This window comes from Arvicola amphibius, chromosome 12, assembly GCF_903992535.2.
Source record: "Arvicola amphibius chromosome 12, mArvAmp1.2, whole genome shotgun sequence".
NCBI lineage: Eukaryota > Metazoa > Chordata > Mammalia > Rodentia > Cricetidae > Arvicola > Arvicola amphibius.
In genome coordinates this window covers 68,912,144-68,928,594 of record NC_052058.2, presented here as the reverse complement: position 1 = coordinate 68,928,594, position 16,451 = coordinate 68,912,144, and the positions used below count along the sequence as shown (strand labels likewise).

General features: G+C 46.0%; 1 protein-coding gene across 2 annotated transcripts in view; it reads right to left on the bottom strand.

The window, feature by feature from the left end:
- Positions 1-16,451, bottom strand: part of Rgl1 (ral guanine nucleotide dissociation stimulator like 1) — a 248,957-nt gene that overhangs the window by 37,769 nt on the left and 194,737 nt on the right. For both annotated transcript variants that reach the window (XM_038349180.2, XM_038349183.2), the window contains 3 exons: positions 4,935-5,119; positions 1,917-2,041; positions 90-305 (listed from right to left, as the gene is read on the bottom strand). In XM_038349180.2, coding sequence (XP_038205108.1) covers positions 90-305; positions 1,917-2,041; positions 4,935-5,119 — 526 coding nt within the window. The remainder of the gene's footprint in view (positions 1-89; positions 306-1,916; positions 2,042-4,934; positions 5,120-16,451) is intronic.

Below are 16,451 nucleotides of genomic sequence, written 5' to 3'. Positions count from 1 at the left end.
AATTCATGTCTGCGGACTCAGGTCAGAAGCCACAGAGCCTCAGGAAGGCCATCTACCAAACACAAAGACTTTTTTTATAAGACAATTACGTGAGCAATGTTAATCCACTTCTCGATGATTTTGGCTCTCTGCTGAGTTTTGAGTTCCTTGCTCCCCAGGATGGTGCTGACGACACATTTGGTGAGGGTATTAAACTGAGAGATGGTGGCACGGATCGTAGGAGCCAAATGTTTGTTTTCCTTTTTGTCCCTCTGAGACCAAATGCAGCCTAGGCAGTGGTGAGGCACGACCTTCTTGAATAGTTGCTGAAACAAAAGAGGAATGGACATTAAGGGCATCACAGAAGCCCCATGGGACACGCGGTCTATGACATCTGCAGATGGGTGCTCTCTAAGTGGATAAATCACCTTTCTCCACTTGACTTGCTACTTGGTGGTTTCTGTTTGTTTATGGATTTTGTTTGTTTGTTCGTTTGTTTTGGGTTTATTTTTAAATGGGATCTCCCTAGGTAGTGCTGGCTGTCCTGGAGTTCACTATGTAGAGCAGACTGGTCTTGAACTCATAGAGATCCACCTGCTTCTGTCTCCCCAGTGCTAGAATTAAAGGCATGAGCCACCACAACTCTACCCACATGATCCTTTGAATTTGCTTAACTGAGAGAAAAAAAAAACTTACCAAAAGATAATGAAAATAACCAAAGCCATTTTTATTTACATACCTTGCACAGAACGTCAAGTAATTCTATTACAGTCTGTGCTACTGATCAAAAAGAAAAGAGGCGATGGTTATTTTAACCTCAAAAGCATATGGAGTGTCCTGGACACTCAGAAACCGCCAGTCACCTACCACGAGGACAGAAGCTCTCGGGACACCTGAAAAGCAGTCCACATCACTACGGCACATCCCCATCTTTCAAATGTGACTGTTCCTCATTTTTCAAAGCAGAGAAAGATGCTAATAGAAGGGGAAAAAGCCAGCCTCACAAACCACACAGAAGAATGGGGAACCGAAAGCCTGGTTTCCAGGTCTTTCCCTTAAAGCAATAAAAATAAGATATTTTTCAACTCTCCCTTATTCTATCAGTTGTACAACCAAAAAAAAAAAATGTTGAATAGATCAGATTCTCATTTGTACAACTCAATATAAGATGTGTAAAAGTTGGTATATAAGAAAGATAGCCGGCATGTGTTCTGTATAGACTCTCTGATCTATTTTCCACCCAGGATGTGTTCCGCATAGACTCTCTGCTTTCCATACTTTATTTGCTTTCTCGTTGGATGGAAACTTCGGCCGTTCTGTGTGCTGCAGAAGTGGCAGAGCTCAGTTAGGAGCAGAAGAGAACAGCCACCGTGACAATGGGTAATTCTTTAACTGTGCATTCCAGCAAACCTGAAGCTTTCAAATGTGACTCACACGGTCAATGTGCACAGCACACAGAAACGGTCCAGCCTCAAATGTGCAGCAAGCACACGTGCAAACCCTCTGCCAGATATGGTCACATGTGGAGTCAATGAATGTATTTCATCCTAACTTGTGCTCTGACCCCTTTACAATCCTCCAAATAAACAGTTCGGCTCTTGAAATATTTATGAGTCCGAAGGGAGAGAAATACCCGCAGAACAGGGTAGATTCTGTTTCACTAGGATTAGAATTCTTACTTCCCTCTGTGACCTGAGCTCCCAGGAAAATGCACTTTCACCCGGGGCTGCAAGAAGAGCTGGGCCTGAATTATTCATACAAGTGAGTCACATAGCACCTCGACTGACTCTCCCTTTACAGCCACAGACTCTCTCAGAGACTCAGAAGGATTTCTAGCCCGTTCCCCAGTACTGCCCTCTGCCCTATCTGGGCCACCAGTATTGTCACTGACAAACGTTTTAAGTGGAAGCACATTTGAGATACAGTAAGAGACCTACGGCGTCCATGTAGGTCAGCTGTTCCGCCACCAGGTCTTCTGAGAAGCACGTGAATTCTGCTGACCCTCCGCTCTCCAGTTCCTCCTCCTCTTCCAGGCTGAAGGAGCTGGTGTTGAGAAGGCCATCTGCCCACAATGAGGACACAATCAGTAAATGGGCTTTGCTCACAGCGTCAGGCTGCACTTCTTCCATTCAGGAGGAAAGGAGGTAACTCTTCAGAAAACCACAGGTAGAGATGAATGAGAGCAAAACTGGAGCCAAATGGAGATCCAGTCTCGTGGGTTCATTCTTATTAAGCTCAGAGGCCTTGAGCTATCCTTGAGAGGCAGTTCAAAGGCTACCCTAGGCAAAGACTGCAGAAGTAAAGCAACACAACCCTCATCTCGGCTCCCGCCAATGCCATCATCATTTCCGGGACTAACCCAGCTAACACCTTTGCCCCAGATACACAATCCTTGATTGCTGGGTCACTCAGAACCAGACGCCTAAGAGTGAGGGGGAAGCAGGCCAGGCTTTGGCAGGTAGGACAGACCATTGGGACTTCAGAGACCTGCATGAGATCCATAGAACCTTCAAACATATTTCAGACTCAGACATTCAGAGCTGCCATCAGCTTCCACCTAGAGTGCACACAAAGTGTAAAATAAATTTAAACTAAAGTCACTGGGATCCTATACAGCTGGCCATCAATCATCAGAAAGTTCAAGGGTCATAGCCTGCAGAGGTCAAAGAAAACCACCACCCACTAATCGTCATTGAGTCCAGCTGCAGAAGCCTCCAGCCTCCACTTAAAGTCCCCTTACTGGAATCTTCTACCAGTTCCTGAGTTGTTTCCCAACCTCATTCCTGTCACTCTCCTTCCGGTCAAACCTGCCACTGCTCGTGGGGGTGGGGGTGGGGCTCTAGTCACCATAGTGACATCCTGGAGGACATTCCCTCGGCATGTTTACATTTTAAGCCTTTTCTCTCTTCAGAGTGGACGTTATTAGGCATCTTGCACCATCAAATCGGTGCAGCTTCTTCTAAACTACCTATGAGAGACCTATCCCTTATCCTGTCAGGTTACCATGTGCTACTCTTGGTGCAGGGCTATGATTTCAGGACTGGCCCTGGAGTTGAAGGGCCTGATGTGAATGGGTTGGGTTACATCTGGGAAAAGGGAGGAGAGCAGCACTGACTATTCCTGTTACCTTGGATACGAGCAAGTACCAATTAAAGAGCTGAAATCCCACCATGTGCAGGAAGCTAGAGCCAGATTCCAGAACTTTCCCTCCACTCAACTCCGGTACTTTCTCATTCAGTGGAGAAATAAGAAATCTGATGTGCCAATCAAAGGCTCAAAGGGGCCGTCCATCCCTCCTGACAGCTACAATACACCACCCACCTCTAAGACAGTGTAGAGGCTGCCCTGCTTCAGCCAAGGGAGAGTACAGGGTAAGGATAGATGTCATTAGTTTGTTCAAACACTCCTAAGTCTGGTGTGCACCCAGAATGCAATTGTGTGAGGACTATGATCCTGTCTGGAACCTGGTCTAGGACTTGGCTGCTCTAGCACCTGACTCTCTCCAGAGCGTATGAAAAATGAAGACACACAGGAAACCTCATTACTTTCGCTAGTGAGACATGAGGGGTGGGGCACAAGGGACTCAAGCTCCCAACACCCCTACTCAGGAATGGCGCCTGCACTTCATAAACAGGCCCTGGAGCTTTCTTGAGAATAATTGCCCATACTTTGGAAAAGATTCCTTCTTGGGCATTGCCTAAAAGTTTTTGTGAAGTCAAGCCACCTCCCTTGTCCCTGCCTCTGCCTGCCAAAAGAGCTCTGCCCTCCAGTCCCTGAGCTGGAGACAACCAATGACTGGTCCTCCTGGTTCCCCAATTAGGCGCGGAGCCAGAGGCAGCCCCAGTGGGGAGAGCTGAGTTCCAGTGAGCAGCAGCAGCCCGCTGCATTCCCACTCCAGCACAAAGCTGGCCAGAGCTGCCTGGAGGCCCAGAAGGGAGCTGAGGTCTGGCAGCTGGAGCTTCCCGGGTATTCAAGCATTCCCGGCAGATGAAGTCATCACAGATACAAAGCCTCTGGCAATCTGAGCTGGATGATGCAATCGCGTTCCCCTTCTCCAGTCCCCAGTGTGAGCAAGCCATTCAACAGGTAGCAAGTGGAATGTAGAGTTCCTGTATTTTCTGTGGCTCTGGGGTTGCGTCCCTTATCTGTGTTAGGACCCATTTCCTTTCCCTCACTGAGGAAATCAGGCATTACTTCAAGGAAGTGCCCATCAGAAGTTCCAAGTGGGTCAGTTGCCATGGAAACTGTTACCCTACACCTCAGTGAAAGGATGTACCATCGTGCTGATGGAACCTCTTGACTAATTTCTTCAGAGCTTGGCAGTCAACACACTTTCTGACCAGCAGCGGTGGCCCCTGCATTTGTCCTTGAGATTAGAGGTCAGCCTCCAATAGGAAAAACAGTCTCAGAAACTTCCTTTGATGTGGCCCTTAGAGAGAGCAGATGACGGTAATCTACGCTGCTGGGGACCTGTTACAGCAATGCTTTCTAGGGCAAAGGAGAAACACCTCCTCCAAGCTTTTGAGAGGGGAAATGGGCTTGAATCCTGGCCAGCTCTATGGTGTCGCTGTTTGTGACAGGTTTATTTGAGAGAAAATGTGAGGCAGAGAATAAGTAGCCAGTTCATGATCAGCCTGGCCCATGTTCACAACAGAAAGTTAAAAAATAAAAAAAAAAAATCAAGGAAACTCTATTCTTGGTGACAGAAGGAACCCCAGGAAATGGCTTAGCTCCTCTGAGTTGGCCTCAAAATTTAATCTGCAAAATCATAAAATCAGTCTCGAAAATTCCCCTTTTCACTCTAAAGCTATAAGGTTCTGAGTTAACACTTGAATAATTTTACACCTATCCCAGTTTCTGAGGGCACCAAGGTTTCTTATCCAGTCAACAAATGGGGAGCCTCCACAATGCAGAATCCCAATCTAGGTTTTCCCTGGGACCAAACAGGTACTCACTGTCGGAATCCACTTCCTGCTTTTGAAACTGTTCAAGAAGGTTTTGCGCTCTCCTCTCTGGGTCGGAGCCAGGCATCATCCGTTTGAGATAGTCCAGCAGCTTCTGCAGGCAAGGGAAGTGAGGGGGCTCCCGGAAGTCCTCTGCACACTGGTCAAGCCAGGCCCGCAGGATAGAAGCAATGGCACTGGGGAGGAGAAATAGGGAGCCACTGAACCCGAATGATTGAGGAACTCAGGACAAGCCCTGGGCACCACAATTGGAAGGTGAAGGGGGTGGGGGGGGGGATGTTGATAACGTTCTGTTGTTAGGAAAATCCACCCAAGGCAAACAGATGATGAGAAGAGGATTTAGAGAGTTCCAAAAGTAGTTTCCAAGCAATCTGAATACAACCCTCTAATTGTGGCTTTGCTCAAATTAAAGACCACAAAACCAGGCTGTCGAGGTGACGTCTGATAATCTGAGTTCAGTGCTGGGATCCCACATGATGGAAGGAGAAAAGCTTCTCTCAAAAGTTGTCCCCTGACCTCCACACCTGTGCAGTAGTATGCTCAGGTCATCCCTTCAGACTCACACACGTCAGTGGATAAATGTAATAAAAGAGGTGATTTAGGAGATACCTGGTCCCCATCAGGCTAGAAATCCATCTGGTAAAGAGAGGTGTCTGTGTTTTGGGGTAAAGGGGGAGGAATGAGTAAGTTTAATCTTATAAACATCATGGTGGGGGCGGGGGGTGCTCAGCACAAGCACAAAAATTTCCTCATGAAGTTATTCCCTTGTCACTCAAGTTACAGTGAGAACACACCTCAGGAACTATGGGATGGAGAAGGTACAGTGAGAACACACCTCAGGAACTATGGGATGGAGAAGGTACAGTGAGAACACACCTCAGGAACTATGGGATGGAGAGGTGACTGACAGATTAAACAGATCAACCCCCCCCCCCCCACAAAACAAAACAAAACAAAGAAAAAACAAAATCTTGGTAAGCAAGAGTATTGCAACACTGTTTCCTCTGACAGATTCATAAAGGTACACCAGGTGCCATTGCTCAGGGACAGCCAGGGTCCTTTTGGGTGCTTGGCATGCTACACACATCCTCAGTAACACAGGGTGTTGTTTTAAGTTGGGGACAGCTTCTCCCTCGAGAGCAGAGTCAGAGCAACGACAAAAGGGGTCAACTGTTTGGAGCCCCATTATTCCACGTTTCATATTCAAAGAAGACTTCAAAGCACTCCAGAGTCAGATCCAAAAACAGATACTCGCCTCCCTGAAAACACAACCTCACAGCAAAGACCGTTCGCTGATGCTGGCTGGAGAAGGTAACGGGAGCCAGTGCATGCAGGGCATCCCGAGGCAAAGGCACCACTCTGCGTCTTAGCTACACAGACAAAAGTGTGTGTGAATGTGGGTGCATGCGTGCGTGTAGGTCAGAGACTAACCTCCAGTGTCACCCCTCAGGAGCCATCTACCTTGTTTGTTGAGATGGGGGGGGGTTGTCACCATTAGGCTAGGCTGGCTGGCTAGCAGGCTCACAGAATCCTCTGGTCTCTGCTTCTCCAGCTCTGGGATGATAGACACATTTCACCACACCCAACTTCTTTAAAAGCATGGGTGCTGGGGACCCAACCAGGTCCTAATGCTTGTGCAGCAAGCGTCCTACAGCCTGAGCTAGCTCTCCAGAACCTCAGAAGGTACTGTAGCTGGTTTGGAGCGGAGCTCAGCGATTGTCTGCACAGAAGGTTCTGTAGCTGGTTTGGAGTGTAGCTCAGCGTTTGTCTGACATGTACAAAGCATGTTTGGGTTTGTCCCACAGAATCACAAGAAGGACAATTATAATTATCTACTGTACTTCACACAATTTCCTATATAATTAAAATCTAGAGTAGATGTTACTATCCACTGTGCAGAGCTAGAGTTGGCTGTCTGAACCGAACTCAGTGGCTTCATATTTTGAGGGCCCTCATACTATATTAATTATTGCTCCTTTTTGATATCAAACTTAAATATCATAATTTTAAACATTTAGCAGCAGTTAATATTAGGAGAATACGAGAAGGCCAGAAGAGCGCAGGCTGGGAGGTGTTTGGTAAACGTGGAGGGGCAGCGTAAGGGCTGGTGTGACATTATACACATGTATGAAACTGTCAAAGAATAAATCAAAGAAAAGTCAAGCTATCATCTAACTAACTAAATAGTTTTTATGGAAAAAAATAACTTGTGAGCAGTTTCCCTTCCTTTGGATAAGCAGTAAGCCCAGAATCACAAGGGGTACATAGTTGGGGTGACACACCAGAACACAGAAAACCTGACATTGCATATATAGCTAGAGCTTTGTAAAAACACTTTTGTGATTCTTAAAATAAAGGAGAATTCATCACTACTCCCTCCCCACTTCAGTGAGAATACAGACTTCCAATGATACTGATAAAGACACACAAACTGCAGAGAGAGAGAGAGAGAGAGAGAGAGAGAGAGACAGACAGACAGACAGACAGACAGAGACACACAGAAAGAGAGGGAGGGAGGAAAAGAAGGAGGGAGATAGAGAGACAGAGAGAGAGGGAGGGAAGGAGGAAGGGAGGAAGACAGAGAGAGACAGAGACACAGAGAGAGGCAAAAAGAGAGGTGGCAATTTCACAGCACAGGACAGAAGTCAAAAGGAGCAGAAATGAGGTGAAAGGCACCCTCCCTGTAACTGCAGAACTATGGTGGTTGAGGCAGGAGGACCACCTGGCTTCCAGGACAGACTGGATTACAAGGTGAGTTCAGGTCAGCCTGGGTTACAGAGTGAAATCTTGTCTCAACAATACAAAGCAGAGGGGACTGGAGAAAGAAAGGAAAGCTGAAATAAAGAATAGAAAAAAACTTACAGGTAAGTCAGTGATATTACTGTATCAATTACTACTTAACTGATAGCAATTGCTCATTTTAAAATTATAAAACTGCAAAACAGTAATTTTCAAAAATCTACATAAACTAAAAAGCAACATATCTACTCCACCTTGCAACCCATTCCAAACCCATGATTTGTTACTAGTTCATAGTATATACTTCTAGGCATTTCTGTGGCTGTACACACATAGTCAGTATACATGATGTATATAAATATAAGTATATTTATATGCAAATATAAATCAACATTTTTTTTCATTTGTCAGTATGTTACAGCCACCTCTGAAGTCACTGCCCCCACAGTTATCTTATGGTTTCCCATGAACTGTGTTCTACTACATGGACTCACATCTAATAATCTAAGGATTCTTCTACTGGCAGGCAGATAATTTAAATAATTTTCAGGTTCTTGTGAGTGTAAACAATTGTAAAATGTTTGTCTTGCTTTATGTCTGTGTACATTTGTGACTGGTTCCCCAAAGCATGTCATGCAGCCAGGGTCCAAGAAAAGTCACAGATTCAGAAGAGCCACCAAAAGAGTAACCTTGGAGTGACCTTGGTCCCTATGAGACTCAGGTCCCTTCTGTCCTTAGTCGAGAGTTTTAACTCCTCACCTTTCTGCTCTAACAGTGACCTTGCTGCAGCTTAGCCTAAGGAGGTTTTCAGAGTTCAGTGCAATCTTAGACAGGAAAAACATTTTCATGCAAAAGAGGAATAAAGGAAGAAAGAAGAAATCATAGAAGAACAGAGACAGCATAACTGGACACAAGCAGACCCTTGCCCTCCGATCAGCAGTGCTCCTCCGTGTGCCAGGGAAGGAGGTTTCTGGAAACGCCTGGATGCTTGCCCGAGGCTCACAGTAGCCTTATGTTTGCCAGGCCTGGGAAGAAACTTTCCATTCTCGATAGAACAAGCAGCAGATACAAATGTGGGGCTGTTAAGATTCCAAGAAGGAAAGGGACATCGCAAATATGACAGAGGAAAGGGGACAGCAGCTTTTCCATCTTCCCGGCCTGGCTGCACTTCTCACCAGGACTGAATGGGAGGATTAGAGAAGCAGGAAGGGAGATCCTGGCTGCAGTCAAACTGCACAGGCAAAGTGTGTCTATTTGACTGGAGAAGTCACTTGCTCCTGTGCACAGAATGAGAAGGGTCTGGGAGAAGGGAAACACAATTCCTCACCAGCAGGACCGCCTGTCAGCTTGGAGTTTGTTCTTTAGCCCCACTGACCCCTAACTGGAGAAGGGATAGGAAACACCTGCATCTATCTGCCACTATCAGTGGTGATTTCAAACGGCACATCAATAGGACCCTTCTGATACACATTAAGAGAGAATAATGATAATATGACTGCAATGACCTACCAAAGGTCACAGGAGGATGGACCTAAAAAGGATAAATGGCTTGATGAGATAAACTCATGGAAGTCAACTCAAATAATTTGCCACCAATCACAGAGACAAACTGTGCCTCAACATTTGCGACCCCACACCTGCTGGAAGAAGGCCACAGCTTTGAACAAACACTACACACATGCACTTGTAGGCAGGACCACATGCACATATAAATACCCACCCATGTACACACACCCAAAAGGACACACGAAGACATCCAAACTAGAGTCTTAACCAGAAGACGTGGTCTCTAAAACTGTGTGGAGACTGGAGGAGGGACTGAAACCAGGTGGAAAGATTGGGATGCTGCCACAGTCCACTTTAAGGAGGACCACTGAGGCCTCCCTCTTTCCCAGGGCAACTCTTTTGTGGGTTACAAAGTAGCATTCCTCTGTCTAAAAGGAGGGGTGAATCTAAGTAGACACGCCAGACAGGTGACCAGCGACAACAGCCATTTTCTTCCTCAGGCATTCTTGGCAAGAATCACCTTCCCTGTCTATTGCAAAAGCCTTTGGAGAAAGAACACACATGATCAGATGCCCATGTGTGAAGCCTGCTCAGGTCAAGTCAAAGGCTTTTCCTTTCAGGAAAGACCCCAGGGAGAGTCAATGTGACTAACTAAAGTAGCTTTAGTGAGTGCTCTTTGGTATCCGTATTCACTTAGTATGTGGTAAACGTCACAATAGGGGAACCCATGGGAGTACTGACCTTGAGGGGGACCTGGTCAAGGCTTCAGGGGGGTCTCCCTAGGAGCTGAGATCTTAAGGATAACAAGGAATCAGTGGCAAGGGAACTGGGGCAACACTGTAAACAAAGGTCTTCAAGTGAGAAGGTTGAACATTGGGTGGGCTTGAGCATTGTTTAAGGGAAGAATAGAGAGGGGAGGAGCACAGCACAGCCACACATGCTATGCCACGTTACACACGCTATGTCATGTGACATGTACTATGCTCACTGACTTCTCAGTAAACACAAGTCATACTTGGTAACACATACTTGGTAACAAGGTAGAGGAGCATGGAAAAATAGGCCAAACTTCCCAGCCACAGGGAGGACCCACAGGGCACCAAAGCAGCAGCTGTGGAGGACTCACAGGGAGGATCCACAGGGCACCAAAGCAGCAGCTGTGCACCAGGCACAGACTGACAAACCCATGGAGTGTGAGTAAATATAGAAAATTATCCTAAAATTCCAATGGCAATTGAACACTCTAGAATCAGTAAGTCTAATACAAAGTTTTTTTGGGGTATATCATCTCTTCCAAGATGTGTAATTGCCAAAACTAAGATCACCGCTACAAAAAAAAAAAAAAAGGAAAAATGCTATCTTTTTGGAGGTATTTTTTTCCCCCGCCCTAGAATCTATTTGAAATGATAATATATTATACTTAATCACTGCCCGAAGATAAGACACAGAAACTTTCGGAAAGACATCAGAATGTTTCCTTATTCTAGGGCACTCTCTACAGACCTGATCACCGCCTTGAGCAAACAGAAAAAGAGCAATCCAAGAGCTCTTAGGGAACATGGCTGTGCCTTTGCCAAGCCTTGCTGGTGGGTGTAAAGTACTTTGTTAACCTTGAACCTGATTGGGCTGGACCCTCCCACCTTGTTCTCCAAGTCTCAAAATGGTTTTCCTCTACCTCAGGGAAGATTGCCAGACAGAGGCAGCCAACAAGATGATTTCCCTGCTGACAAAGAACAAAGGAAGGGAGGGACAAAGTTTCTCCCCCTCTCCTTCCCCAAGGAATGGAAACATTACTATCTGGACTTGTCAGGGTCATCTTGCCTCAGCTTCCTGCACTTTCCTTTGTCACACTGTGGTGTTTGTGGTAAATAAGGATTAAAACACTGGTGGGACTGGAAGGAGGGGCTGTGATGGAGGGCTAGGGGGTGCGAACAAAGGCAACAACAAGATCTAAGCACAGAGCGGGTGGGCATGGTGGACAGAGCAGGGTCAGGGTCGGGGAGGGGCAGTTCAAAAGACAAAAGGCCTCAAGGCAAGAAGAAGCAGGAAGACACACAAGGGCAATTGAGCTCTGTAAGGTAGGGGCAGGATGAGGTGCCTAAAACGGATTACCCAAAGTCAAGGTTACTCACACATCTGTCTTTCATTCCCACACTTAAGAGAAATATTTTCATTTTTACCACAGGGAAGAATTAAAGGATCCAGGATGCAGAGATCCTGGCCTTGGCTAAACCCAAGCACTCTCGCGTACTGTGTGACCCTGGACGTGCTCCTCAGATGCCCAGGCTACTCTTTGGTAGCTGGAAGAACGATATAACAGGTCATCAGGAGAATTTTCAGAGTGCACACAGTGCACCCTTACTACACAATCAATAACTTCTAGCTATTATTAGAAAGGAGCATTGGCCACTCACCAAAATTATCCCTTCAGACCTCAACAGCTCCCTCCCCAGCTCCCCACAGTCTGAGAAGGGAATGTATGCTCTATAAACAGGGGCTTCTGTTTAACACCTGCTGAAGTTTCTGCTGTTTTCCCGTGGATGGAGATTCCCTTGGTAGTGTCCGGTGCTACTGGGTACCAAGGACAGGAAGCAAGCCCTCCTTTGATGCTGGCTTGGCCTTCCTTCATCTTTCCTCGAACCATCTCCTTCCACATTTCACAACAGCTGCTTAGGGACCCTGCTAAGAGTGCTATAATAAAGCCAACAGCTGGGCAAAACAGTGGGGATTAAAGGCATTAATGCCAAATTGTCTGGGTTTTCAGGTACCAATGTGCTCCCCTTACTGTGAAGTCCTAACGGGAGAGAAACCCAGAGCAAACACCATGCCTGTTCCTAAATGGCAAGCCCCCGAGGGTGAACCACCTAGGTGGGAAGCCCAGCTGAACCTGACTCCAAATCCTTGGCACCGAACTAAGCCAAAGCACACAAGTTTGATGAAACTTCAACTGATGGACCCATGAGGAGAGAGCAAGACCTCAGCACATCTGTGAAGGGCAAGGGAAAACAGGTAATTAAGAGAGCACCTTACATATCTGAGAATACCGCAGATAGGCAGCAAAGAGGGTGGCTAGCGTAGCAAGGGCCAGAGCATGGCTTTCACTGTCTAAACACTGAGCTGAGCCGCCACAGACATGGCTGTTTGTGATGTCCATTAGACTCTTTCCAACAGGTAGAAAATACTAGCATGGGGCTGGAGAGATGGCTCGCTGGTAAGGAGTTCTTAGAGAGGACCTTTGGTTCCCAGAACCCACACGGAGGCTCACAAATGCCTGTAAATACAATTTCAGGAGCTCTATGCTGGCACCCTGGGGCATCTCACATACATGGTGCACAGACATACATGCAGGCAAGGCACCCATACACATACAAAAATACATAAATCTTAAACAATAAAACAAAATACTGCCAGTTCACTGATTTTCTTCACGTCGAATCACGGGTTTAAATTCAGTTTAAATCACTGATTCCTGTTCTTTGGTTACTAGAGCACCAATTTCTGCTCTGGAGATCACTACCCATGACCCACAAAAACTGGGATGATGTTTTATATGACAGTTTTTATCTTTCTTTGCCCTCTACGGATATTTAAAGACAACAACTTTCTCTTTAATGTGACATACTGCTCCATTTCTTCTCTTTTACTTAAAAGAGATAGATAGATAGACAGATAGACAGACAGACAGACAGACAGACAGACAGACAGATAAATTCCTTTCACATTATAACCTTCAATTCTTCTAAATTTGGAGGTTTTACTATTCTCAGTGTTCTGCTGTTGTAGTGTTTTTGCTTTGTTTTGTTTTCTTATTGAGACTGAATCTTACTGTGTATCCAAGGATGGCCTTAAACTTAAGTCTGATGATATTGTAGGTGTGTATGTCCATGCCTGATTCTGGTATTTTATGTCTCATTTTTGAGGTTCCCCCCTCAAATCTCCCCTTTTCCCATTTTCCTTTCAATCATTCAATTTCAATTGCCTTCTTAGGGCATCTGGATTTTCGGGAATGACTATTGTTTGCAAACATTCCAGGAAGAGTTTTCAAATACTTTCTGCTATAATTTCCCCAGGCACCAATAACTCCAGCCTTCAACTTTTCTCTAAAGTGCGCCTGACATATTGGGCTGATACTGTTTGCAGCTTCCTCACCAGTCCCTGCGCCAGCGTCAGTACCCCCAGCTTCTGGGAAGATTGCATTTGTATCTTCTGAACGTGTGGAAGGGAAATGGGTGATTTCTTTCAACAGTTTGAAGTTTGGCTATGGTAAAGAGTTTGAGAAAACAGAACTTGGCGTTCCAGGGGGAAGGGGCGAGATTCAATTAAAGAAAAGAAAACAGAAGCTATTTGAACATTAAAGAGTTCTGATTAAAGGGAAGCAATAAAGCATCAAGGCCTGGGGAGTTTTAAATCTCTTTAAATAAAGTTATACACACACTTTCTCCCCTGCCTCCCCGCCCCCACACAGAGCAATCATATACACTGCAAAGAACTCATGATGTAAAGCTGGACTGTTACCCCTCCTTCTTTGCATTTTCTCTTTGGAGTTCAATGGCTGCAGTAAATCTGTCCTATGAAAAGTTCCTTCTTCCTATCTGGTTCAAATTTTGCTGTTTGAAAAGACAGCATTTTATCATGTAAAATGTCAACAGGAAGGGTGAAGAGAGCACAGGTGAAATGAATGTGAGCAGGACTGTCTTCTTCCATAATAGGAAGAAATAATGATTCCCAAATAATGCCCATGTGTAGAAGTCCTAAGATAAAAAATCAAAACAAACAAACAAACAAACAAACAAACAGCACAGCCCACCTTATTCTCCACATAGGCCTAGTCTGAACACCAGTCTGCCACCCATGTGGCAAGGGTCTTAAAAACTAGAAGCCATGGAAACAGAATTCTTGGCAACCCGAGACACTCTTGTTGAGCCAGCTGGCCTTGGAAGTTCTGGATTCGACACAGAGCTGGGCAGGGCGCTCCATAGGTTGGAGTCACTCTGAGCAATCTGTTAACACTTTTAAACCAGTAAAAATACACGAGTCAGAGTGAGTTCAAGGCACCACAAACCAATCTTTCATCTTAAGGCTTCATCTGATTTTCATTTTTTCCATCTTTATGGTCGCTGATCTGCTAGCTTGATTAGATTCATAGTTACAACATCAGAATCGAATGGCAACTTGGTACATGGAGGTTTATATGAAGTGTAAGGGTCCCCATTCAATTTATTGCGAAAACTGAAAGAGCAAACAAGTTGGTGTTCATAGTTAAATCCAATAGTGATTCCCTGTCCCTACTTCCAGTTCAACCCAGGTCCACAGAAACTGAAGGCAATGGCCCCGCAATGGGCTGTTCAGTTTTCAGAAAGCCACTGGATTCCTGCTGCGTGCTGCCACCTGAAGTCACAGGGAACGGAGGCCAACAAAGGAGAACAGCAGTCATTTGCCACTCCGTGTGCTGTCATGTCCCCTCCCATACACACACACCACACATACACACACACACACACACACACACACACACACACACAGTGTCTCAGCTCAGCTCCTCACGACTGCGGTGAGCAGCTGTCAGGCATGATTCCATAAGCAAATCAGGGCCGGACTCCTCTTTTCTGACATTTGCTTCTTCAGACAGAAAAGCAGTCAGGGCAATGTCTCAGAAAATAGTATTTGGACCACAACTCTGATTTTGGTTTCTGAAAAACTAAATACATCTTCTGATAGCTCTCACTGTCTTGAAGAGGACTCGGATAGTGAATGCTCCAGGAACTCAAGTTTCAGATGAAAACTCTGAAACTGGGAGAGGTAACGTGGCTAGTGAGGGACAGGGGGACATACAGGAAGTGGGCTAGTGAGGGACAGAGTGACCATCCAGGGAGGTAGGCTAGTGAGGGACAGGGGGACATACAGGAAGTGGGCCTTTACCTCCCATGTGGCTGGGCCTAGACCACCTCAGTATTTGACTCACCTAACTGAGAAAAGGAACACAACTGGATAAGCTTCCCAACGAGCATGCTTGCAGTTGCCCTGGTAAGATAACTGAAAAGTTTCCGCACCCCAATACGCCTCTCGCTGATACAATAATCCAAATCAGACCGAATTAGAAAAAGCCCAGGTTTAATGGCTACAAACGCTCCAGGATGGCTTTCCAGCCCCCAAGAGAGGAGACGAGAAAGAAAGACCAGAAACCACGCTGCTTTTATTCTGGAGGCGGGGCAGTTTAAATACCCTGCGGGAGTGGTCTTGAGCATCTCTGGGAAAGGGTCGTTGTTTGGCTGGCTTTCTCAGGGGCAGAGTCTGGAATGAAGCAGCTCCGGAGAGGGGGCTTGGGATGGAGCTTCCATCCGAGCATTCCGGACTCTTTGGATATCTGTTTGCCAGGAGCTGGAGTGAAGGACAAGCCCTGTCCTCTGTGTTCTAGGATGTTTAGTGCTAGCCTTGCCCTCTACCTACTCATGCCAGTAGCAACTACCCCACTTAGGCATACCAAAGTGTCTCCAAACTCTGGTTAAGGTCCTCTGGAGGACAAAGTCACCCAGTGAGAACCAGTGCCACAAAACCATGCTCTCTACACACCCACTGGCCAAGAGGAAGCTGCTCCAGGGGACAGAGGTGTGGGGTGCTGGAGGGATCTGCAGAGTCACATACAGATGCGGGAGGTGCTTCCCTGGTTTCTTCTCAGGAAAACAAGCTGTGGCCATCTTTGGAGGTGGACATTGCCAGGAGAGCCACAAGAAAAGACAGTATAAAAGGATAATAGGGACATGGAATACAAATTAATAAATCGAGAAAAAAATGGAAGAAAGAAGTCACCAGAGAGAAGGGGCTTTAACCTTCCGGAGTCTGGGGGACAGAGTGACCTATTATAAAATAAAGCGCTATGCGTTCATAAGGCGTAGTTCTTTCAAAAAGGCAACTCAGTTTGAGCAAAGGGGTCAAGAACTTTCCACCCAGTCACTGCGAGGCCTTGGGAAAGGACTATTGTCCCCAGATGATAGACCCCTCAGGGGAGTTCTGTGTGAAGCTCTTTGTTAAGGTCTCATGTGCTTATAGCTCTAAAGCAATATAAAACAGCTTAGCCTGGAGTTTCACCCACTTTAGGGTTCCAAGAGTGCCATGAAGTTCAGTGGGACTTTAAAATAATGAACACGGCTTTTCACATCCAGGGTACAATCAATTTTCCTAACTGCTACTTTTCCCTAACCTATTTAATCTTGAACCACCCTCTGGGAGGCAGAAAGGCTGTGGGCATGTTTCAGACTGTACTCT